The following is a 26,760-nucleotide window of genomic DNA, read 5'->3' on the forward strand; positions in this document are numbered from 1 at the left end:
GATTCCTCCTAAGCCGTGTCCCATCTGTACGGGACCCCACTGGAAATCACTGTCCAACTCACCTGGCAGCCACTCCCAGAGCCCTCGGAACTCTGGCCCAAGGCTCTCTGACTCCTTCCCAGATCTTCTGGACTTAGCAGCTGAAGATTGACGCTGCCCAATCGCCTTGGAAGCCTCCTGGACCATCGCGGATGCGGAGCTTCGGGTAGCCCTCACAGTGCAGGGTAAGTCTGTCCCATTCCTAATACGGAGGCTACCCACTCCACATAACCTTCTTTTCAAGGGCCTGTTTCCCTTGCCTCCATAACTGTTGTGGGTATTGACGGCCAGGCTGCTAACCCTCGTAAAACTCCCCAACTCTGGTGCCAACTTGGACAAGATTCTTTTATGCACTCCTTTTTAATTATCCCCACCTGCCCAGCTCCCTTATTAGACCGAGACATTTTAACTAAATTATCTGCTTCCCTGACTATTCCTAGGCTACAGCCACAACTCATTACTGCCTTTTCCCCCAGTTAAAAGCCTCCTTCGCATCCTCCCCTCGTATCCCCCCACCTTAACCCACAAGTATGCGATACCTCTACTCCCTCCTTGGCGACTGATCATGCACCCCTTACCATCTCATTAAAACCTACTCACCCTTACCCCACTCAACGCCAATATCCCATCCCGCAGCACGCTTTAAAAGGATTAAAGCCTGTTACCACTCACCTGCTACAGCACGAGCTTCTAAAACCTATAAACTCTCCTTACAATTCCTCCATTTCACCTGTCCCAAAACCGGACAAGTCTTACAGGTTAGTTCAGGATCTGCATCTTATCAACCAAATTGTCTTGCCTATCCACCCTGTGGTGCTAAAGCCATATACTCTCCTATCCTCAATACCTCCCTCCACAAACCCAGTATTCTGTTCTGGATCTCAAACATGCTTTCTTCACTATTCCCTTGCACCCTTCATCCCAGCCTCTCTTCACTTTCACCTGGACTGACCCTGACACCCATCAAGCTCAGCAAATTACCTGGGCTGTACTGGCGCAAGGCTTCACGGACAGCCCCCATTACTTCAGTCAAGCCGAAATTTCTTCCTCATCTGTTACCTACCTCGGCATAATTCTCATAAAAACACACGTGCTCTCCCTTCTAATCGTATCCAGCTAGTCTCCCAAACCCCAATCCCTTCTACAAAACAACAACTCCTTTCCTTCCTCGGCATGGTTAGTGCGGTCAGAATTCTTACACAAGAGCCGGGACTGCGCCCTGTAGCCTCTCTGTCCAAACAACTTGACCTTACTGTTTCAGCCTAGCCCTCACGTCTGTGTGCAGCGGCTGCCTCTGCTTTAATACTTTTAGAGGCCCTAAAAATCACAAACTATGCTCAACTCTCTACAGTTCTCGTAACTTCCCAAATCTATTTTCTTCCTGCCACCTGACGCATATACTTTCTGCTCCCCAGCTCCTTCAGCTATACTCTTTGTTGAGTCTCCCACAATTACCATTGTTCCTGGTCCGGACTTCAATCCGGCCCCCCCCATTATTCCTGATACCACACCTGACCCCCATAACTGTATCTCTCTGATCCACGTGACGTTCACCCCATTTCCCCATATTTCCTTCTTTACTGTTCCTCACCCTGAACACACTTGGTTCATTGATGGCAGGGCTAATCGCCACTCACCAGCAAAGGCAGGCTATGCTATAGTATCTTCCACACCTGTCAATCATTGAGGCTACCACGCGGCCCCCTCCACTACCTCTCAGCAAGCTGAACTCATTGTCTTCTTGTTTACACTGTTTCTCCAAGCCATCACAGCTGATTCCTGCTGGTGCTATCCCCAAACCGTCACTCTTAACTCTTAAAGTAAATAAATAATCTTTGCTGGCAGGGCTATGCTGAACCTCCTCAGGCACTCTCTAATTGGATGTCCTGGGTCCTCCCAATTCTTAGTCCTTTAACACCTGCTTTTCTCCTCTTTATTCCGTTTAGTTTGTCAGTTCATACAAAACAGTATCTAGGCCATCACCAATAATTCTATACGACAAATGTTTCTTCTAACAACCCCACAATATCACCCCTTACCACAAATATTCCTTCAGCTTAACCTCTTCCACTCTAGGTTCCCACGCGGCCCCTAATCTCGCTGGAAGCAGCCCTGAGAAACATTGCCTATTATCTATCCATACCACCCCCAAAAATTTTCGCTGCCCCAATACTTTACCACTATTTTGTTTTATTTTTCTTATTAATATAAGAAGGCAGGAATGTCAGGTCTCTGAGCCCAAGCTAAGCCATCATATCTCCTGTGACCTGCACTATACATCCAGATGGCCTGAAGTAACTGGAGAATAACAAAAGAAGTGAAAATGGCCTGTTCCTGCCTTAACTGATGACATTACCTTGTGAAATTCCTTCTCCTGGCTCATCCTGGCTCAAAGGCTCCCCCACTGAGCACCTTGTGACCCCCACCCCTACCAGCCAGAGAACAACCCCCCTTTGACTGTAATTTTCCTTTACGTACCCAAATCCTATAAAACGGCCCCACCCCTATCTCCCTTCACTGACTCTCTTTTTGGATTCAGCCCACCTGCACCCAGGTGAAATAAACAGCCTTGTTGCTCACACAAAGCCTGTTTGGTGGTCTCTTCACACGGACGCGAGTGAAAGCCACCATGCCCAGCTAATTTTTTGTATTCTTAGTAGAGATGGGGTTTCATCATCTTGGTCAGGCTGGTCTCAAACTCCTGACCTCAGGTGATCTGCCCACCTCAGCCTCCCAAAGTGCTGGGATTACAGGCGTGAGCCACTGTGCCTGGCCAGGCAGAAAGTTTAAAATTGGATTTGAATGCTATTTAGGAAACGAAGAGTAAGGTGTGCAAAATGAAAATAAATCTTGAGACCCCAAAATCGCTAAGCAAAGGGAAAAGTGATGTTGGGAACTATGCCAGGCAAACCTGCCTCCTCTTTTACTCCCAAATAAGACTGCTAGAATGGTAAAAAGCTACATGCCTTCCTCACAGTTGGCCCACAAAGGACAAAGGACAGACAGAACTCAAAGTGATTTCTCTGAGGCCTGCGTGAGGCAAATGCATATCTGATAGCTCCCTCTGCCCTGTTGTTTTTGTAAAAATGCAGATTCACTGAACCAGACTACATTGTGTATTCAGTGGATGGTTGATCAAGAACCCAAAAGAATGTCATCTCTTGTCTCTTATCTACCTATGACCTGCAAACCCACTGCTTCAAGTTGTCCCACCTCACTGGATTGAACCAATGTACATCTTACACATATGGATTGATGTTTCATGACTCCCTACAACGTATAAAAGCAAACTGTGCCCCAACCACCTTGGGCACACGTCATCAGAACCTGCGATGCTGTGTCACAGGTACGTCCTTAACCTTGGCCAAAATAAGCTTTCCAAATTGACTGATACCTATCTCAGATATTTGGAGTCCACAGGTACAATGCCCCCACAGAGTCACTCTAGGCCATGGGAAGGATCTGAGTGGCAGGTTGGAAATAAATAAAATGCATTTTCTTTCTTGGATTTCAAAGTGCATCATCCCTGTGTGTGTGTGGCTGAGAAAGAACACAGTGCTGACTACCAATTCCCTCTGGGCTCATAGGCAAGTGCTTGTTTACAGGAAAAGAAAAAGTGGCTCCTTAGCACCTTCTATTGATGAAATGAGCCATACTAAGTGTATCATTGATCAATTTCCTGACCGCTCCGAATCAAAAGGTCAGAACCAAAGAGAGAAGGAAACTGGCTGGGGAAAAGCAAGCAGAACTGACCCAGGTGCTAAGTGCGAAGTCATTACCTCTCTGGATTCCCTACAGTGAGGAAGAGAATCCCATTTGTCACCTCCTGGCACTTATTTCTGGACTCATAGATGTTTGTCACCAAAAGGATGCTGCACAGTCTCTAGTCCCTCTTTATGATTTTGTTAAGGAGGAACCTGAGCTCCAAGTAGATTTTGGGGTTTCTATGAATTTCTCATAGTCTTAACAGGCAATGACTAAGTGACAGAGCCCGGGTGTCCTGGGTTTCAGCATGTACAGTGCATAGCAACAGGGAGAGCAGGGGTGTCAGGGGAGATAAATGAGCCCCAGTATCCTCATGGGGCAGTAGTGGGAGAATCACTCTTCTATTTATAGAGACGAGCAAACACTGCTCTAGCATATTCATATTTTAATCTTCTGAAAACCCTGCTTTCCCATTTTACAGATGCAGAAACTGAGGCTCCAAGAGCAGAAGTGACACCGAAGTCACCTAGCCCATCAGTGACCCTAAATTTTATGCTGCTGCTTCCCTTTTCTTGTGTGTCCCTTATTTCAAGAAATAGACCGAAGGTGCAGGTCCATTTCCTACCTAGACATGCAAACCTGACAAAGACAAAAAGAAAAGAAAACCAACAGAAAGCACTACATCTATTCGTGACTAGACATAGTGAGGCTGGCCCCATCACACACACACACACACACACACACGTTCACTTAACTGTTAAAACAACGTAGCAATATTTAGAATGCTTTTCGTACATCAATTTCCTAAATGAAGGTCAATACTTACTATAGTATAAATTAAAGTGAAATTCTTCAAGGAGTGACAGGATTCCATTCTGATTGAAAGACTGTTGCCACTGCCACATGTTTCTTTAACTTTTAGGAATGTCTTATACTCACATTCTTTGGTAGAAGAATAAGATTAAGCTGCTATCATTCCTGCATTCTACTGGCGAGTGTCTGTACTTTTACCCTTTCTTTTTAAGTTATGACTCATCTCAACTTCCCTGGCTTTTCCTGTTGGAAATGAAAGTCTGACCCGAGGCAAGCTAGAAGCACTGGTGTGCAGCACATTTGCAGCCTCTTGGCTCCAGAGCAGAGAATTAAAATTGTCAGATGCAGCCCCTGTGAGGGTTCCCGGACACCGGCCAGGACAGCAGCAGTAACTACAAACCAGGGCGCCTGGTCTCAAAGCTGTGCTCAGAGCAGATTTATATCATGTAAATGATTGTTCTAATAAAGAGATTGGTACATTAGCCAAAACTCAAGGACATGCAAAATGTATTAGGCAATTTATAGTCCAACAAGTTTCCTGTGGCGAAGGCAGTAGAGAAACATTCCCCAAATGAATGTCATTTTAATTCTTCATCTAAAAAGAATTATCATAACCACCGCTGGTTCTCCCCACTAAAATTAATTCTGCATCATCATCTACAATGGAGCAGGGGCCCGGTGCGGTGGCTCACGCCTGTAATCCCAGCACTTTGGGAGGCCGAGACGGGCAGATCACGAGGTCAGAAGATCGAGACCATCCTGGCTAACACTGTGAAACCCCATCTCTACTAAAAAAAAATACAAAAAACCAGTCAGGCGAGGGACTACGCCTGTAGTCCCAGTTACTTGGGAGGCTGAGGCAGGAGAATGGCGTAAACCTGGGAGGCAGAGGTTGCAGTGAGCTGAGATCCGGCCACTGCACTCCAGCCTGGGCGACAGAGCGAGACTCCGTCTCAAATATATATATATATATATATATATATAATGGAGCAGGACACTAGAAAACTGTGATGACCTTCTGTCCCTGCTGACACGAAGAGCTCAGCACCTGTGCAACACTGCAATCACACTTCTCAAATGTACAAAAGTTGCATTAATTCTTTGGAATTATATAAGCCTAGGGATCTGGCATCGTTGTTTAGAGTCTTTTAGTATACGTTCGATCTATAATATTTGCCACTGTTAAAAAAGAATCTTCAATGCTTGTACATTTTTAACTGCATTTAAAATAAGGAAATGGAAAAATCTCTTATTACCTGCAGAACCATGATTCCAAGTAACTGCAGTGTTATTAAAAATGGTGCAATAAAATTCATAGTAAAAAAACATAATTACCAAAAGAAAATAAACTGGGCATGGTGGTGTGAGCCTGTAGTCCCAGCTACTTGGTAGGCTGAAGTAGGAGGATTCCTTGAGTCTAGGAGTTCAAGCTGTAGTGTGCTATGATCATACAAGTGAATAGCAACTACTCCAGCCTGGGCAACATAGCAAGACCCTGTCTCTTTAAAAAAACAAACAAACATTAATTACAGTAAGATAAACATTCAAGTTTTTCAATTCGAAAAAAGAGACACAGAAGTCAGTACAGGTGATAGTGGCTTCTGCTGGTAGAAATTACCAATAGTAGATGATACTCAAGAGCTTTCCGTGTTCCACTCTGCAGAGTATTGCCTATCATCAAGGCTGCTGCTGGCCTCTCTAGGAGCTTTTGTGTCCACTAGAAAAAGATGTTCCTCTGGCCTGCCACAGCCTGTGGAAATGCTCGCCCTAGGGGCCAGAGTGCCAGCCAAGCGTCAGTCTACAGATGGAGGCTTCCACTTAGGCCAGAACTTTGTGCAGAGTGCAAAATATGCACCCCTCTGTTGGCCCTGTCTGTAGAGGAAGTTAAGAAACAGATCAATAAATGATAGTCTATTCATGTGATGAAATACTAGGAAGTCATCAAAATTGTGTTTTAAAGGATATTTAATAGCCAGACATGGTGGTGGGCGCCTGTAATCCCAGCTACTCAGGAGGCTGAGGCAGAGAATTGCTTGAACCCAGGAGGTGGAGGTTGCAGTGAGCCGAGATCACACCACGGCGCTCCAGCCTGGGTGACAGAGCAAGACTCCATCTCAAAAAAAAAAAAGAATATTTAAATATTTAAACTATTCTTTAAACATATCAGGAAAATATTTTTCATAGAATGTTCAGTTAGAAAAGTAGATTATAAAGGCAATAATGCAGTGTCATCCCAACTTTATGAACTAATTATCCGTTGTAAATAACATGAGAAGGTGTAGACTAAAACGTTCACAATCATCTCGGATGGTGCAGTTGTGGCTAATTAATGATTTTGCTATTGATCCATGTCTGCATTTTAAAAATTTTCTTTAATGGGCAGGAATTATTCCTATAATAAAATAAATTATATATAATTTTTAAAATCTATGATTCTATCTGCTTTTCAGTCAGGGAAATAGTACCTTCTTGTTACTTAAGTTGAGCTACATTCTCTCCAGTTAAGAAAACATTGGGATGTTAAAGCCAGAAGAAAGCAACTGATTATTTCTCCAAGGCTGTGATCTCCTTAAGGATGTGCAAGGAACCTATGGTGGTTTAAAAAGAAAAAAATGGCAGCTTAAAGCGGGGGGTGAGGGTTTGAATTCTACTTCCAGTAGCCATTAGTATATGACCTTGGAAAACTGCTTAATGTCTTTGATTCTGTTTCACCTTTTATACAATGGGGTTAACCATTCCTATCTTAAAGACTGCACTGAGCATAAAATGAACTCATGGAACCATAGCATAGGGCCTGGCACTTAATAGGTACACAATCACTGCAGTCTTAGTACAATGATCTTGTATACCTCACACATCCCCTAGCCCACTGCCTTGCACATATTAAGGGCTGAATAAACGATACCATCAATGGGTTGCGTTAGACTTGGAGGAAGTCTGGCAGTTTCAGGAAATCTAAAATGTTATATAGCTGGGTAAGTCCTATAGAAGTGACCTCATTAGAACAGACCCTAGGTTGTGTTAGAAGCACAGAGCCTCTCTGAAAGACCACTTCTCTACTGCCTGTGTTTGGACACTTGTTACATGTGCTGATATATGGTTTCAACCTCCTGGGGCTCTTTGCCCTTCATGGGTGGACCTTTGAAAGCACAGTTCTCTCTATGTGGGAAAGGAAACTCAGAGCTTATGAACGAACCTGGATTGAAGCCTTGTAGCAATCTCCAAGGCCAGCACTTACACTAACCCAATTAACATGAGAGGGACCTCCGCTGGAAACTCAACGGAATCGGCAGATTTAATAGGGAAAGGACCTTTGTAGTGGTGCCAGGAGGGTATAAAATGTTTGGCCTACCTCTCCCTCAGAACGCAGAATTAGAGGATGCGTATCATGTGGTCAGGAAGCGCAGAGGGACAAGATTTAGGAAAAGCCAGGTAAGCTCTTCAAGGCCATAATACGGCTTTTGTAGCTCAAGAGATCCCAGGGCTAGTATTTAAAACCCTTCTGTGCTTCTACTTAGATAGGTAGACTCAGACATTTTACCATAGAATCCTAGCAATTTTTATATAATCTCTGTGTTCTCTCTTTTCCAGTCATTTTTGCGTATGTTCATTTTGAAAATATCAGCTTATCTGAAAAAGAGTGTTTAGCACTACAGGCCATGAGCAGAGTTATTCCCCCAGACCATCCTGACATCCTTTATCTTGCGGTAAATTATAGATGGGGAGGCCACTTCCCCCAGGAAAGGGATGTGTCAGGATAGGCAGAGTTGTGTTCACTGTAAACCCAATGAAGTCAAGTGAGGCTGGGCATGGTGGCTCACACCTGTAATCCCAACACTTTGGGAGGCCCAGGTGGGAGGATCACCTGAGGTCAGAGTTCGAGACCAGCCTGGCCAACATGGCAAAACCCCAACTCTACTAAAAATACAAAAATTAGTTTTTTTTTGTATTTTTGGTGGCATGGTGGCGGGCACCTGTAATCCCAGCTACTCAGGAGGCTGAGGCAGGAGAATCACTTGAACCTGGGAGGCAAAGGTTGCAGTGAACCGAGATTGCACCACTGCACTCCAGCCTGGGCGACAGAGAGAGACTCTGTCTCAAAAAAATCAATTAAAAAATAAGGTGAAGGGACCTCTCACTTATCTGGGAGCCTCCCTTTACAAAATTCTGTATGACCAATGTATTTGCTTTCCTGCATGTAAGGCTCCCAAACTTCATAAACTCCAAGCCCCACACCCCTGGATCTACCGCTGGTGACCAGGCAAATCAAATGACAGCTACAAAGGGCAGACTGGCGGAGGCGTGGGGGTCTGTCCCCTCGAGGGGTCTGGCTTCTGCTGGAAGGTTTTGGCATTGTTTTCAGGGTTTGGAGCTATTCCTGTACAAACCCCAACACAGCAAGAGGTTATCATTGGATTTGTATGATTTTATCTATTGACGATTGACATCTGAAGAAAGCAAAAAAGGTTTCTCTGGTGTCGGGTGCAACACTGATTCAGGCCATCCTCAAGATAACATGAAGCAGGGCTGGAGCCTCAAATAACAACCTCTCCCTAAGCAGCACTGAAGAAGCCTAAAAAAGAAAAACAAGGAAAGGAAGGCAGTGCCTCCAGGAGCCCAGCACTCTTTCATTATAACCCACTGAAGCCACCTGCGTCCTTAAGAGAAGCGGGGTGCTCAGGTGGACAGTCGGCTCCTTAGAAACTGGGCCTCGTGGGTGGGACGGGACACGCCGTTGCTGGCATATCATTCGCTCTTCCCCATGTGGGCAGTACTGCGGTGGGTCTGTGTGGTAGGGAATAAGGGAAGGGCTGGTGAATATCTTAGAATAACAAACAAAGCCCTGTATGGGATTTCTCAAAACACTAAGCCTTTATTTTCATTGATTGATTTTTTTTTTTTTTTTTCTCTAGAATTAGAGTCTTGCTCTATCACCCAGGCCGGAGTGCAGTGGTGCAATCTCAGCTCACTGCAGCCTTGAACTCCTGAGCTCAGGAGCACTGATTTATTAACATGCTCCTAGCTTTGGAATATTCTGAGAAACTCTTAGCTCTGCCTTTTAGCATTCTAGTTGTAGCATTAAGAAGAGGGTCTTACGTAAAAAAAAAAAAAAAGTGGGGTAAATGGTAAAAGTTGTTTTTTGTATTTTAGAGATGGGGGGTCTTGCTCTGTTGCTACAAGTATATGCCACCATGCCTGGCTAAATTTGTGTGTGTGTGTGTGTGTGTGTGTGTGTGTGTGTGTGTGTGTGTGGACAGGATCTTGCTATGTTGCCCAGGCTGGGCTAAAAGTTTTTATATTCAGTATTATTACAACTAAATATTTGATGTACCCAAGAAGAAAATACATTAAAATACTAACAATAGTGGTATTAGAAGGTGTGTTTTTAATTTTCTAAATGGTCTTCAATATACATCTATGACTTTATAACATAAAAGAGACGTCATACACTTGGAAGGGGTGCATTTTATTAGTGGTTTTGTCCCCGGCACTTGGCCTACTGGAAAGTAACCAATACATACTGTTGGAAATGAATAATCCATATGTAAATAGATTATTGGCCTTCTTAACAGCACTTAGTGGAATCCACTGAAGTTGCAAGACCAGCCTGATAGAAGACAGCTGCAGCTCTCCTCACGCTATTTTAATTAACCTTTTCTCAGTTGAATTATTTTTGTGGCCATGGGGTCCAGTAAAAAGGTAAAAACCTGCAGACTATACCATGATGCCGTTTGAAGTGACAATAACAAATAAAATTCAGGGTTTTCTAAAATTGCTAGAGTATTTGGAATGACCCTGGTTCTTACAGTAAGTTGATGTTTAATTCTTCAGCTTTAAAAAAATTATTATTAATCACTTGCACAACAGGAAAACATGCCTCTTTCAACCAGATTGGTCAGTAATCAACTTAAGCCAAGTCAGTGACATTAAAATTCTGATTTAATTCCGACCACCTGAGGGTCCTCGCCACGGGATACTTTGGCCTGGTCAAACTTGCATAGTTATGTTAAATACTGAATCCTGTGAAGAGAGGGAAACACCTGTCTTGGGGTGGGGGGTGGAGACAAGCTGGCACGAGGCTTATTAAATTTTCCTTATCTTGCTAAGATCAGTGGAGATCACTGCTCTGGTGACATGGAGCCTATGCCAACACCCACTGCTTTTTTTTTTTTTTTGAGGTGGGGTGTCCCTCTGTCGCCCAGGCTGAAGTGCAGTGGCACGATCTTGGCTCACTGCAACCTCCACCTCCCAGGTTCAAGCGACTCTCCTGCCTCAGCCTCCCGAGTAGCTGGGATTACAGGCATCTGCTGCCGTGGCTGGCTAATTTTTGTATTTTTGGTAGAGACGGGGTTTTGCCATATTGCCCAGGGTGGACTCGAACTCCTGATCTCAGGCAATCCGCTGGCCTCAGCCTCCCAAAGCACTGGGATTATAGGTGTGAGCCACTGCGCCCAGCCCTCAAGCTCTTTTTAATCTGTTCGCCTACTCTTGTTCTGTTAGTCCTCTCCCCACACCTTTCTTCCTCCCAGTGCTCCTCTGCCTTGAGTTGGTTTCTCTCTGCTCTGCCTTAGGCCTGGTGCTTATGATTGGCACGTGGACCCTGTAGTTCCCGGCAAGCCACACACCAGAAATCCACAGTCCAGGTGAAGAGCCGTGCCATTGAAAACATCTCCAAGGTAAATTTGGGGACTTGGCTGAATCTTGTTTATTCTGATCAAACCACAGAATGCCAAAGCAGGCATGATTTAGGTCAGCCCCTGGTTTTGATCTGAGGCACTTGCGGCCAACAGGTTGCCCAAGCACAGCCAGCCAGGTTATGGCAGCATTGACTGGGAGCCCAATGGGAGCCCGAGGGAGCTGGTTCCTTCTGTTTCAAGTAATGAGCAACTGCCATCAGCCATGGGTGACTCTGGAAAATCTCAAGCTCTCTCTGGTGGTTCAGCAACTGCTCAGGTGCCTCAAGGTGATGTTCAATGGCCTTTTTCAGCAACAGGGGCCATCTGCCATAGATATGGAAAGGCACTATTTAGTAGGATGCTCATTAAATAAAGTGCTGATAACCAAGAACTCAGAGTAGGACAAAGCTGACTGTATTTTCTAAAATGCTCATAAAACCCTCATGCTATTCCAAAATCCTGCAGTTCTCTGATCAACATGTGGAGTCTTGGCCGGGTTCAGGCTCACGCCTGTAATCTCAGCACTTTGGGAGGCCAAGATGGGAGGACTGCTTCAGGCTAGGAGTTTGAGACCAGCCTAGGCAACTTAGGGAAACCCCATCTCGACAAAATATTTAAAAATTAGTCCAGCATGGTGGTGCACACCTATAGTCCCAGCTACTCAGGAAGCTGAGGTAGCAGGATTGCTTGGGCCTGGGAGGTCAAGGCGAGCCATGATCAGACCACTGCACTCCAGCCTAGGAAACAGAGTGAGATCCTGTCTTAAAAAAAAAAAACAAAAAAACAAAAAAACAAAAAAGGCTGGGCACAGTGGCTCACGCCTGTAATCCCAGCACTTTGGGAGGCCTAGGCGGGTGGTTCATGAGGTCAGGAGATCGAGACCATTCTGGCTAACACGGTGAAACCATGTATCTATTAAAAATACAAAAATTAGCCAGGCAAGGTGACTGGTGCCTGTAGTTCCAGCTACTCGGGAGGTTGAGGCAGGAGAATGGTGTGAACTCAGGAGGTGTAGCTTGCAGTGAGCCAAGATCTCGCCACTGCACTCCAGCCTGGGCGACAGAGACTCCGTCTCAAAAAGAAAAAAGAGTTGGAGTCTACTTTATCTGGGCAGGCCTTTGAGACTTGTGAGGGTGGGTCAGAAAAGGCTGATGGTTCTCCCTCGTGTCCTTTCTCCCTCTCTCTTTCTCCATGTGCCTCTGGAGCTGTAAGCTGCCACATAAGAAGCCATACTATTCTGACATGCAGAGACATAGAGACAGAGGTGTCAGACATACGAGACAGCGAGTCTTCAGATGATTCCAGTCCCAGTTGCCGTCTGACTGCAGCTGCATGAGAAACCCTAGTAAGTGCTGAAGGTGAGAACAAGGCACACACATTGTGGCTTGTGGAGAAGGGGATGATGGGCTGGGGTGAAAGTTGTCTTCACAGAGCAGGTACAACTTGAATTGGGTCTTGAGGGATGAACAAGAGCCCACCAGAAAAACAAAAGAAGAGGCTCTTTGAGTAGACATAGTAGCCTACAAGGCTACATATGAGGTGTGCAACAGCCACCAGAAGATGCAAGGGTTCCTGGGGCTGGAAATAAAGGACTTCATCTGCAGAGTTAGTTAAGAAGAGACACCAGCAAAGGGAAGCACCACGAGATATTCTTTTCTCTCTTTTTTTTTTTTTGGAGAGATAAGAGTCTTGCTCTGTCACCCAGGCTGGAGTGCAATGACATGATCATAGCCCACTGCAGCCTCAAATTCCTGGGCTCAAATGATCCTCTTACCTTAGCCTCCAGAATAGTTAGGACCATAAGTATCCACTAGCATACCTGGATAATTTTTTTTTTTTTAATTTTTTAGTTGAGACGGTGGTGTCTCACCTTGTTACCCAGGCTGGTCTCGAACTCCTGGGCTCAAGCAATCCTCTCATCTCAGCCTCCCAAGACGCTGGGATTACAGACGTGAGCCACCATGCCCTGCCAAAATGTGATTTTCATTTGAGAAAGCTCATCCTGACTGCAGAGGAAAGGGTGAGGTCGGAGTGGGGGGTGGCAGAAATATAGGCAATGCTGTGGAAATAGTCCAGGTGAGAGGGGATAAAAGTACCAAATTAAGGCAGCAGCAGTTGAGATGGAGAGAAAGTAAAGTGGCAGCGGGGAGAAGGGAGGTGGCTTGAAAAGGAGGTGGTCACCTGCTAGGGGTGAGAGGGAAGAAATGTGCCGTGGATCTGGGTTTGTAGCTCAGGCAACAGAGTAGTCAGTGGTGCTATTCACGTGGCTTCAGACTGCAGGAGCATGTGCTGGGTAGGGTGCACGTGGACTCCTGCTTCTTCCACCGGTGTATGAGTTTCTGGGAGGGACGTATGCTTCTCATCAGCCACAGAGGCATTTTTAAGTCCAGAAAAGGGAAGAGCGTTGGAATAGTAAATAAAGTGATGCAAGAAGAGGGTGATGAGTGAATTTGGAGGGCTACCACCCTTTGAGAAGAACAGAGCAAGCAGACCGTGGAAATGAGAGTAGGAAGAGCAGAGGAGCCGATGACAAGTCTGGGATCCCAAGAGCCAAGGGCTTACCCATCCCTGGGCTGAGGAATCAGCTCCATAGGAAGCTCGTCTCTGGATGGAGTCTAGACGTTTCTCCCTTGCCTTACTGTCTGTCCTTCTGCAGCTATTTAAGGCACAACATTTGAAGAAATGTATGACCCAGCACTGATCTCTGGTTTATCATTTAGGGGCAGTCATAACTGTTAAGTTTCTCAAGTTAACCCATTGACTTTAAATGGTTTTGGCCAGGAGTTTGCTTAATTCTTTAGGTAGTCATCAGAATTTTCAGTAAGAACACACTTAAAATGCAGGAAGCAGAGTGCTGTGGCCTTTGGATGTGGCCCAGTTGATCCAGTAACCAGATCTGCAGGTATATCCAAAGTCCTCAGGGGCACACAGGACCAGGGAACTTGCACATTTTTTAGAATACTAAGGAATCCTGAGAGCTGCCAGCACTTAATTAATATTGATGCTCCCCTTCCTAGAAATGCTGGGATTTGAAAGCACCTTAGATGTCATCAACTGCGCCCTCTAAAACTTCCAGACTTTGGATGGTGTCATTAGAAGGCAGGGGCCAAGGGACTTTAATTCCACTGGAAGCAGAACAAGAAGAGAAACTTGATTCTATGCAGAGCTGACCTCCAGGTGGATATAAATTATTGATGAGGACTCAGCCTGATGAATTTGGGGGTAAAGATGGATTGGCTATAGATGAATCACAGACTTTCTCTCAACCAGAGTGCCCGGGGCTGTGACTCTCATTTTCCAGATGAGGAAACAAAGGACCACAGAAGTCAAGCAACTTGCCAAGGTCAAACCCAAGTTAGAGCCAGAGCTGGGCTGATTCCTGGGGCTGACCCCCTGCTGGGCTTATTTCCTTCCGCCCACCCAGCCATCTCTGGTTTGATCTGATGTGTCTGATGGCAAATGTCATGAATATGGAAAGCAGAAGACCTTGTTCTAGGTTGACGAATGCTTGCAGTTAGGGAATTTTTTTTTGGTCAAGCTTTTCCAATGTCTACCAAATGCACCTGTGGAATATGCAAACAAAATTCCTGCTGCATCTGGGCCAATCTAATATATCTTAGAAACTCAGTGGTCATGGTATCCTTAAAACAGGTTTGGAAAATTAAATAAAATTTTATCCACACAGAGAATGTAATTGTGAACTGCCTCCCAAAATCTAATTGTTTTTATTTCTCGGGATACGGATTATAGCACCACAGTGTGCTACAAGGAACTCACCAATTACAGCTTAAAACTTCCAGGCTTGGCCAGGTGCAGTAGCTCATGCCTGTAATCCTAGCACTTTCAGAGGCCCAGACAGGTGGATCACCTGAGGTCAGGAGTTCGAGACCAGCCCGGTCAACGTGGCGAAACCCTGTCTCTACTAAAAATTAGCCGGGCATGGTGGTGCATGCCTGTAATCCTAGCTACCTGGGAGGCTGAGGCAGGAGAATTGCTTGAACCTGGGAGGCAGAGGTTGGGATTGTGCTACTGCACTCCAGCCTGGGCAACAAGAGCGAGACTTCATTTAAAAAAAAAAAAAAAAATACTGGCTCAGTGCTCCCGTCAGCAGGTATCTGGATGTCAGCCTCTGCTTGTAACCCTGCACTTTGACTGCTGCCCTGCTGCTACTCCTTCTCCTCAGAACTTTCCCTGGTCCACAAGACCCACTGTTGATTTAGCCCAGTGGGCTTTTTTGTTTGGTTGGTTGTTTTTATGTTGTTGTTGTTTTTTGAGACAGAGTCTTGCTGTGTCACCCAGGCTGCAGTACAGTGGCACGATCTCAACTCACTGCAACCTCTGCCTTCCGGGTTCAAGCGATTCTCCTGCCTCAGCCTTCCGAGTAGCTGAGATTATAGGTGTGCCACTACAGCCGGCTGATTGTTGTATTTTTATTAGAGAATGAGTTTCACCATGTTGGCCAGGCTGGTCTTGAACTCCTGACCTCAAGTGATCCACCCGCCTTGGCCTCCCAAAGTGCTGGGATTACAGGTGTGAGCCACCACATCTGGTCCCCAGTGGGCTTTTCACAGGCTTTGTTTAAAAAAATTTAAAAATCAGGAGAGAGAGAGAGGCTTCTGTCTCTCTTATATTGAAAATGGCTCCCACGTGCTCTCTCCTGTGCAAGCCTTTCTTCTCTTGGCTTCCATAATATAGAATAGCAGAGTTTTTCTCTCAAGGACTAAATCTGATGATGTAGAATCGCTTCCTAGAGCACGATGTGGGGAAGGATTTTGAGGGAAGTCCAAGCTCTGTGGAGAAAACTGATCAATCAGTGATGTCTGCAGTGGGCAGACCATAGAAAGGTTGTAGCTGGTGGATTTGGGATTTGCCATTGCTGATTGCTCTTCCCAACTGTCTGCCTCCTTTAAAAAAAAAAAAAAAAAATCCTGTAAATGTTGATCTTTTCTAAAGACCTGTCCTCAGCCTAGCACAATATCTGGTACATTGTAGATGCTTGCAGATTGTTAGTTGATGTCTCCATTTCTGTCCTCTCTCCCATAACAATTTCTCTCTCTCTTTTTTTTTTTTTTTTTTGTCTGACACGGAGTTTCACTTTTGTTGCCCAGGCTGGAGTGCAATGGCGCGATCTCGGCTCACTGAAACCTCCACCTCTCAGGTTCAAGCGATTCTCCTGCCTCAGCCTCCCAAGTAGCTGAGATTACGAGCACGTACCACCACACCCAGCTAATTTTTGTATTTTTAGTAGAGACAGGGTTTTGCCACGTTGGTCAGGCGGGTCTCAAACTCCTGACCTCAGGTGATCCACTCGCCTTGGCCTCCCAAAGTGCTGGGATTACACTAACAATTTTTTATAATCTCTTCTATCATATCAACCTACCACTTCCATATACCTAACGTGTAAATTGGTATAATAGCCACCTGGCTGAGGGAAGCTCTACTTGGACAGCACACCAGGACTTCGAGGGCAAAATTCCTAAAGCCATATTAACCTCTCTCAGCTGCATACCATTCCCCATTTTTGCATACATTACTTCCATTCATTGCAATTTCACCTCTGTCTCATTTCTTATTTCCCCTTGGGCATCCTTTTAATTTAATCCCACGCGCCCGGACAACCGGCATCATCTTTTTGGACAGTCTGTCAACCCTCTGATCTACTGCATATACTGCTACCATATTGGTGTCTAGCCTCTTTGTTTGTTTTTTGTTGTTATCCTAATTTATTTTCTAGTTGGCTCCTTTTTTCAACTTCAGGGAATCCATGTGCAGCTTTGCTACGTGGATAGACAGAAGTACAGATCATGCCATACCTGCCTTTGGGTTCCCCCAGAAGTGACCCTGAAATAAGAATGCAGGTGTAGGTAGTTCATTTGGAAGATGACCCCTAGGATAGAGAGGGGTCAAAGGAGGAAGACAGGGAAGGGAGGGAGGCCGATGGTGTGGTGCACTGCCCAGATTCCCCCTCAGGACTGAGGTCCTCCCTCCCCCAGCCATTGGGAGTGTTGCTGGTTGACGGCTGTTAGCTGAGTCTCGAGCCAGAACTGCTCTCAGCAGCAGAGAACAGCCTTAACCCAGGTCCCAACCTGGGGCAGCCACATCCACTGACTAATCAATGGAGGATATAAAGCCCTGACCCCACCTTGGTCTCAATCGGTCAGCTCTGAAGGGCTATCCCAGCTCCAGAGCTTCCCGTGGGATCCTCTGAAGCTTTAATGGCACCACGGTTCAACGACTCCTTCTGTCCGGTCCTACTTTCTTTCCTCTTCATAGGTGTTGTTCTCAGAGGAATTCCCTACTAAACTTCTTGCAGTCAGCTGCATATGGCAGGGTCTATTTTTCAGGTGACCCCACCTAAGACAGCTAATAAAGTTGTATTTACGACAAAAATGCGGCTGTGAGCAACTGAGGCCCAATTCTGCCAGGCCCCCTCGAAAAACTGCGCAAACCTCAGCAATGACCTATCAAGGAGCCAGAAGGCTGGGGTGTTTATCCAGCAGCTTCTGTCCCTCATTGGCTGAGGGATGTTCCCAACACTGTAATATCCTGGCACTTCTAGCCTAGAGGTGGCCAACCCAGAGAATGCTCTCAGGCAGAGATGCTGGAAGATACCAGCTCAAGGGGACTTCTCTGCAGGCAACTCTAAGAGTGGACCAATGGGATCTGGGCAGAGAACACCAACAGCATCTGCTACAAGTCCTCCTCCCCAAGAATCATCTATGGCTCCCCATTTCCTACAGCAAGGATCAAGCTCACAGAGCAGTTGTCAGCCACTGATGTGACTGGTTGCTTGGAAAAATGCAGCATTTTGACATTCTAAATTTAAACAGAGCAACCACACTCAGAGACTTCACACATTTGCTACTTAACCAACCTCTGAAAACGTTTAAGATCTGGACACTTGGTCTAGAAAATAAGTCCAAATTTTTTTGACTACACACTTGGCAGCATTTGTGACCTGTTATCAAGCAGGCTTTCTAATCCTGTGTTCTTCTAATCTACTTCCTTCCACACAGATTGGTCTGTCTTGTGTGTGTGTGTGCGCATGTGTGCATGTGTGGTGTGTGTAAAACATAAAATTCTAATCATGCAATACTGTTCCAGAGACTTTCCACTGATCAGATCAACTTCGGATTCCTTGGTAAGGAAACGAGGGCTCCCACTATCTGGCTAGCCCCTTTACAAAGATATATTATACATAGTCGTGCCATCCCTAGGTACTCACGGGGGATTGGTTCCAGGATCCCTGCAGGTACCAAGACCCTCAGATGCTCAAGTGCATTAAATAAAATGATGTAGTATTTGTATACAAACTATACACATTCTCTTCTATATTTTGAATCATCTCTAGATTACTTATGATACCTAATACCATGTAAATGTCATGTAAATGGTTGTTATACTCTCTTTTTAATTTGTATTATTTGTATTGCTGCATTATTATTTTTCTATTTTTTTGAATATTTTTGATCCATGGTTGGTTGAACCAGAAGATCCAGAACTCATGCAGACAGAGAGCCATTGTGTTATATATTATATATAAAAGAATATATCTATCTTACCCTTTACTGGGAGAGCCAATCCCGTAAATCCCAGTCTAAGGCCAAAGGCCTGGGAACCAGGAAGGAGAGTGGGGTGCTGGTGTAAGTCCTGGAGCCTGAAAGTCTGGGCATGTGACATTGAAGCTGAACCCAGGAGGATAAGGAAGAGGCCGCTGGGGAAGGAAGATTGCAATAGGAGCCATCCGTTCCCCACGCAGAGGGTGGGGAAGCTACAAAGGCTGTGTTCACACTGCGCATCAATAGATACTTACGACACCTAGGGCAGAACCTTTAGCCTGGGTGCCCCCGAAACAGGCTGAGTGTCCGGCTTCTGCGAAGTGTAAACAGCAGCAATACCCAGAGACGTGTGCGTGGAAATGGTGGTCTTTAAAATCTTTGAAGTTCTTGGGGAATGTTGTGACAGCTGGACGTTGAAGAGCCTTTGGTGGCTCTCAGGCTGCTTCTCATTGATCAGAGGCGTCTCTAGGTCAGCACACACAATTTGCGATTTTTATGTTTAGTAATAGCTTGTTGTCCATTTTCAAGGATTAAGCCAAGTGGCGTTGATGTGATGATTGCAGACATAGTGCTCTGCCCATTACTGTGATTAGCACTCTATTAAAACGGACAGCATTTGTATAGAGAGCCTGAAGCTTCATAAGCAAAAAGGCAGGGCAATATTAAAATGTGGCCAGGAACAAGGAGACTCTATTTTTCTGAAGAGGGCCAATTTCCCTAAACACACCTCTGGCCAACATACGTGACTTGGCAGAAACGCATCTTTGCTAGAAAGGGGTTTTGTGAACAGCTTTCCGTGTTACCATCTACATAGGAACCAACCGAAGGCCATTAGTCATTCCATGCAACACTGCTGTGAAACGCGTGAACAATCTCACCATACTGCAGTTTGACAGAAGTTATAAGGCAGGTCAATGACAGATCCAAATTCCAAGATTCGACCTTTGATCTTTTGGTGTTTCTTAGCATCTTCCAGAGTGTTGTCTCAGATCTGCTTTGAGAGGCTTCAGGAGAAGACATATGTTGCCAAGCCCAGTAGTTAATGTTTGGTTTTATAAACAATTAAACAACCATCTGTTGGTCTGCTTCAGCGGCTGTGAAAGCAAGGCTTAATTGCTGTAGGGATCAAAATGGACATGATACGTTTGGGTGACTGCACTTTGGGTTCCGTCCAGTAGTTCCAGTCATCGTACTATTAAAGAACTTAACGTATGGGCCTGTACTGATTTGTTGACAGTCATTCCTCTGTCCAACGGTGAGCACATCACTGCAGCAATCCTGGCTTCTCCACTCCACATCCTCAGCCCTGACCAGGCATCTGGCACATAAATTGCATCAAATGAATGAATGAATAAATATGGATACTACAAAGAAAAAAATCCTCTATTTTTAAAAGAAGAGTTTTCCCTTTAAAATCTGCATAAAGTGTTCATGTGAATGGGTTTCTTGCTAGCACCTGTGCTGGTATAAGAGACACACTTGTGCCCTGTCCCTGTGTGTCTGTGTTTGTCCTAGGATGGACTATTTTGGTATGTCTTTGTTCCTTTCCGGTAAGCCTTAGACTGGTCAGTTGAATCTCTCTCATTTGGTTCTTTCTTCTCCTGTGGTTTGGTTCAGTGCTTAGGTGGAAGAAGACATCCTTCTGCCTGTCCTGCTATAGAAAAAAAATTGCTCAGCACAAAATCTGTTAGTTTCCCTCCTTGTTCTCTCGAGGCCTAAGATTGCACAAAATTGAATCATGCATAATGCATTTCCCAATTCTGTTAGAATTCCTTTCCTAAAATTTCGTTCATGCTCACTGCTATGGTCTGAATGTTTGTGTGCCCCAAAACTCATACGTGGAAGTCCTAGCCCCCAAGGTGATGGTATTAGAGCCAAGAGGTGGTGATTAGGTTATGGGAGAGCAGAACCCTCATGAATGAGATTAGTGTCCTAATAAAAGAGGGCAGAGAGAGCTCCTTTGCCCCTTCAACCACATGAGGATACAGCAAGATGGCACTGTCTACAAGGAAGCAAAACTTCCCCAGACGCCAAAGCTGCCTGCACCTTGATCTTGGACTTTCCAGCCTCCAGAACCGTGAGCAATACATGTGTATGTTATTTACAAGCCACTCTGTGTACAGTATTTTGTTAGAGCAGCCTAAATGGAAATAAGACACCTATGTTCATTCTGATTTCTTTCCCACCTTTCCGTACAGTAAAATGCAGAGTTGCAAGAACCATGAGATCTTGGATCCGTTTGTGAAGTGCCAGTTAAATAAAGCTAGCCAGAGTCCCATGACACAGGATTCCTCTGAGCCTATTTAAAAAATAATAATAATTTTAATTTTTAGTTCTGGGGTACATGTGCAGGTTTGTTACATGAGTAAACATGTGCCATGGTGGTTTGCTGCACCTATCCACCCATCACCTAGGTATTAAGCCTGGCATGTATTAGCTATTTTCCCTAATACTCTCCTTCCTACCACCACATCCTACGACAGGCTCCAGTGTGCTGTTCCCCTCCCTGTATCCATGTATTCTCGTTGTTCAGCTCCCACTTATAAGTGGTTTTTGGTTTTCTGTTCCTGCGTTAGTCTGCTGAGGATAATGGCTTCCAGCTTCATCAATTCCCTGCAAAGGAAATGATCTCATTCCTTTCTATGGCTGCATAGTATTCCATGGTGTATATGTACCAAAGATCTAGAACCAGAAATACGATTTGACCCAGCAATCCCATTACTGGGTATATACCCAAAAGAACATAAATCATTCTATTATGAAGATACATGCACGCATACATTCATTGCAGCACTATTCACAATAGCAAGGACATGGAATCAACCCAAATGCCCATCAATGATAGACTGAGCCTGGTTTCGCTCCCAGAATTCTTTTTGTGATGACCTTCTCTTAGAACTAATGTTCTACCCAAGCACTTTGGGGACCAATAGCTTACTTGGCTTATTTGTTGTTTTTCCCTGTTTCTTTACACGATCACACCTTTTCTCCAATGTCTCTCTAGAGATAAAATAATTTTCCTGGATTTTCCTGTATCCAATTTTGGTCATCTCTTAATCAAAAGTGTTGTTTAAACAAATCGGTATTAAATACATTTATAAAGGTCTTTAAATATTTGCCAAACAGAGAGAGTTAGGAAACCTTGAGGCCCTGTGCACCGTAAGGTGGTCACGGCCCACGTCCTGCCTCCCCTGGGAGAAGGAGACGTGGGCGTCCCTGCCAGTGAGTGGCACAAGTGTACAGTCTTCCGCCTCATTGTTCTGTAGCTGGAAGTGGCTACAAAAGCACTAGGAACATTTGTCCCAATGGAGGTTTTCCATAATCCCTACAGAACCCTAAACTCAGCCAGGCACAGTGGCTCACGCCTGTAATCCCAGCACTTTGGGAGGCCGAGGTGGGTAGATCACCTGAGGTCAGGAATTCAAGACCAACCTGACCAACATGGTGAAACCCCATCTATACTAAAAATACAAAAATTAGCTGGGCGTGGTGGCAGGCGCCTGTAATCCCAGCAACTCGGGAGGCTGAGGCAGGAGAACTGCTTGAATCCAGGAGGCAAAGGTTGCAGTGAGCCGAGATTGCACCACTGCACTCCAGCCTGGGCGACAGCATGAGATTCTGCCTCAAAACTAAAAAAATAAAAAAAATCCTAAACTCATGACCTTCCAGTGATCTGGGAAGCCTTGAAATTCTCATTACTTGTTTCTGCAACATATCATCTTATTTATAAAAATGCCAGATGGCACATATTCCTGTTTTAAATTAGTGTAAATTCAAATTAAAGTTAATTTTTGTTTTGGCAAGATGTCATTGAGGCTGGTATGACCCCCCATCCACCCACCGCCCCGGGAAGAAATACTCTATTTTGAGATCCAGGGAGTTCTCAAGGCACAAAGGTCAGTGGGACATAGGATTCACATCCAAGATGACCAACTGGCAAACTGTCCCCAGCTCCTGATCACACTCTCTCCTTGCAAGAGTCACTTGCTTCACACGCCATGTAACAAGTGCAAGTCCTGGCTGGGGGCCATGAAGAGAGGCTGCAGATAAGAAGACAGGGTTCAGCCACTCAAGAGCCTCCACTCCTCTCCTAACTCCCACAAACCATGGACCCAAATGTGACACACTCTTTGTACAGTGAGCTCTGGGCCCCCAGGTGTGACAAAGCCAGAGACGCCCGTGATGTCTAGCTGCCCTGGCCTCAAAGTATTCACCCACCCTAGACAACCTTCTCAAAGCAGTTTTGAATAAAATGAATTCCTTTCTGGTTTACTATAGAATTTCCCACCTCCACTGTGTTTATAGCAGGCTATTTGTTAATTTATTTTCCATGCTGTTTCAGGACGTGGGTGTACTTGAGAACTGTTTAGGGTAGAATTTTTTTTCCATATGTGGCTTCCTCCTGGAAACAGAGATATTTGGCATCTGTTCATCCATTGTGTGGCCTTTTCCTTGCACCCCGCACAAACCTCAGAAACCTGCCTCCCCAAGTGTCCCCTCTCATGGTTTTCTTCTCTATCTCCCCAGACTTCCTTCCTGCCTGCCCTGCAGCAGCCATTCAGGGAGGCTGTAAACCTCTCCTCCTTCAGAGCTGTAACCACCACCAGTAACCGAATCATCCTCTCTTCACCTCCTGCCTGTGAATGAGGGGGTTGTCCTAGCAGTCAAACTGAATTAAGGGCTGTGTTTTCAAAATCCCAAATGGATTCTGCTGAGGCCCAGTGAAGGCCCTAGAATTCAATCTAGCAGACTGGGAAAGAAAGACAAGGTGTCCCCAAAGTGAGACCATCACCCTCTTTCATCTGCTCGCTGAGAGCTGCAGCCCAGTGTGGTGGAAACAGCCTAAACTTTGGGGTCAGATCTTACTTCGAAGCAAGATTCTGCTACTCACTGCTGTGTGATCTCAGGTGAGTTACTTCACTTCTCTGAGTTTCACTTTTCTTACCTATGAAAGGGGGTTAAACAAAAATACTTACCTTTCAGGAAATTGGTATCAAGTATGTAAAGTGTTTGTGCAGCAAGAATGCTCAAAAAGTAATAGTCCTTACTGTTTAGATTGAGGCTGTGGCACACAAATAGTAATGAGCTGACCAGTGGGCTTTGACCCGTGGAGGTCAATAGCTTCTGCTTTGCTCAAAATGCACCAGCCAGTTTGTCGATGGCGGAGACAAGGTCTCACCTGGGTTGCTGACACTGCTCACAGCCACACCTTCCAAGGCTGGCGCACATTCCCACTGCCTGCCCAATACAGCACGAGGCATCATTTCGGAGACTTGAACTTGAGGGTCTCCTCACCAGTAATGACCCGACAGTGAGTTTGTTTCTCACCTGGTACCAAGCGAGCTTGTTTTCTAAGCCCTGAACACACCATCCTGCCCTCCTTACTGCTGTCTTATCTGGGGGAAGGGAAAGAGACCAGCAAGACCCCTGGAAAGGTGACATGGTTTGGCTGTGTCCCCACCTAAATCTCATCTTGAATTGTAGCTCCCCTAATTCCCATGTGTTGTGGGAGGGACCCAGTGGGAGAGAATCGAGTCATGGGGGCAGTTTCCCCCATACCGTTCTCGTGGTAGGGAGTAAGTCTCAGGAGGTCCGATGGTTTTATAAGAGGTTTCTCCTTTTGCTTGGCTCTCATTCTCTCTCGTCTGCTGACATGTAAGACGTGCCTTTCGCCTTTCGCCATGATTGTGAGGCCTCCCAAGCCACGTAAAACTATGCCGTGAGTCCATTAAACCTCTTTTTCTTTATAAATTACCCAGTCTCGGGTAGGTTTTTCTCAGCAGAATGAAAATGGACTAATACAAAAGGGCTCTGAGAGAGGAAAAAGTCTCCACAAAGCACAGTGGACACCTCCTTACGCATGCAGGTTCCTAAGCCCTCGTGCTCTCTGGCAGTCTTTCCTGAGCAGGAGGCAGGCTGGAGAGTGTCCTGTACCTTCCGGAAGTGGGCTTGGCCATGGCCAAGGTGAAGGCAATGTAGGGGAATTATTAATTTCTTTTCTCCTTTCTTGGAAACACAGGTATTTGGCAATAATGACAGGTGGATAATAAACTCCGTACTAACCAACACTTGCTGCGGATAACGTAGTGGCTATTGTTTAGACCCGCCCTGTGCCCATTTCCTGCCCATTCTCCTTAATTTACTGACAGAAAATGTTCCTCAACAGAGTGGTGAGCATGGAACCAGGCTGGGTCATCCCTCTGTCCACAGTTACGCAGCCATCAGTGTCCCCGCCTGGGAATTCTGTACACTGACAACAGGTGGACGATGCCCTCTTTCCTCTCTGCTCTTTAAGTGGGGTTGATGTTGGCCCGGAGTCGTGAGCAGCCATGTTCCATGTGATGTGGAGAAGTTAATCCTAGGCCCAATTCTGCGCCTGCCTTCCTGGTATTTGGTTATGAACCAATTCATTTCTTCTTCTGGTTTGTTTGATTAGCCTAGTTGGAGCAGGGCTCTTCTCTTCTGCAACCTAAAGAGTTATGACTCACCTAAGAAGAGAAGCTATGAAATCTACAAACGCAGGAGATGGTCTTGCCGCTTGAATTTGGACCAGTGTTTGATGAAAGGATGTCAGGTGCCATGCGCCAAGTCTGCTTGCTTAGAAAGGAAGTTTTTGTTACTAGAGCCCTTAAAAGTCAAACTTTTCTTTCTTTCTTTTTGTTTGTTTTGAGACAGGGTCTCACTATACTTCCCAGGCTGGTCTTGAACTCCTCAACCTCCTGAGTAGGTGGGATTACAGGGGTGAGTTACTGTGCCCCTGCCCAAAGTCAAAACTTTTAAGAACTTTGAAAAACTGGCTAGAGCATGTCTTCTGTATCCTTGGACTTTTCTATAATGAATACCCTGACTTTTCAATGGCTCCGAGGTGCTGTGTTGAAGGTGTGCCTCTGCTTATTGTTGGAAATTCACTGACTTTTTGATTACGGGGCATTAGGTTGCCTTTGGCCATTCCACAGGCTTTGGGCCCTGCCACTCACGAACTTCTTCATCATGGTGAAGATGGGATCACTTGGGCCTCCTAATAGATCTTGTCCATCAGTGTCAGCCTGGTGGGGGATGCAGAAAAACCAGGAGCCTAGCTGGTCCTAACATGAACAGTATCTGAATCTGTGACTCTAAACAAGTGATGGCTCTTTTCTGTGACTGTTTTTTCACCTGTAAACCAAGGATGCTAGCCTAGAAGATGTAAGAGGCCTTTTAACTCTAAATAATCACCAGTTTTTCAATATAATTCATAAATCAAAGTCTTGGCATTTGGAGTAAAATTAAGGGACAAAGACTCGCTATGTGGAGCTCTTCCACCTGAGCAAACACTACGCCCACAAAGTAGAAATTCCCAGTGGCAAGACAAACAATAGGACCAGCCTTGGAGTGGGAGAGATGAGGTTAAAGAAGTCATTGGGAGAGAGACCTCTTTCCTCAGCAGCAAATAACACCACCACTGCCAGATTAGAGGATCATTAAAACCAAAGTTAAAACACACAGAGATGGGGAGGCATAAAACTGGCATTTACATACAACTGTAGAATCTCATCAAGAAAGTAAATTACCATGGTGGATAAGATGCAATAACTACTCTTTTGAGCACTAATCAGTCTCATTGCTGTATTATGGTAATAAAACTAGGGGGTATTCGGAAGCAAGGTCATTTACACATGAAAGTCGACTTGGCTGAATGTAAAATGCTTTTAGATGCTTCTCCATTGTTTTCTGACTATAGTAGTACAAAGAGGTCAGAAGTCAGTCTGGTATTTGTTCTTCAGTCAACAACTTGTTTGGGGGTGGGGGTGGTATTTCCTGTGTGGATACTTGCAGCACTTCTTCTTTTTCTTTGTAACTAAAAAATGTTGTCAATATGTGTCTAGGTGTGGGTGTTTTAAAATTGATTTTACCTGGAATTTGTGAGCCCAGTCAATCTATATATTCCAGTCTTTTTCCAGCTTGATAATGTTTTCTTCAATAAAGTC

The 26,760-nt window shown here is 45.2% G+C and overlaps 1 protein-coding gene across 1 annotated transcript in view; it reads right to left on the reverse strand.

Annotated features, from left to right (window-relative positions):
- Positions 1 to 18,759: 18,759 nt before the first annotated feature.
- The window catches only part of ERI1 (exoribonuclease 1), a 162,070-nt gene continuing 154,069 nt past the window's right edge, over positions 18,760 to 26,760 (reverse strand). Inside the window, exon 7 of the mRNA XM_023225304.1 lies at positions 18,760 to 20,444. Coding sequence (XP_023081072.1) covers positions 20,223 to 20,444 — 222 coding nt within the window. The 3' untranslated portion in view covers positions 18,760 to 20,222. The remainder of the gene's footprint in view (positions 20,445 to 26,760) is intronic.

This window comes from Piliocolobus tephrosceles, chromosome 7, assembly GCF_002776525.5.
Source record: "Piliocolobus tephrosceles isolate RC106 chromosome 7, ASM277652v3, whole genome shotgun sequence".
In the NCBI taxonomy this organism is placed as follows: Eukaryota; Metazoa; Chordata; class Mammalia; order Primates; family Cercopithecidae; genus Piliocolobus; species Piliocolobus tephrosceles.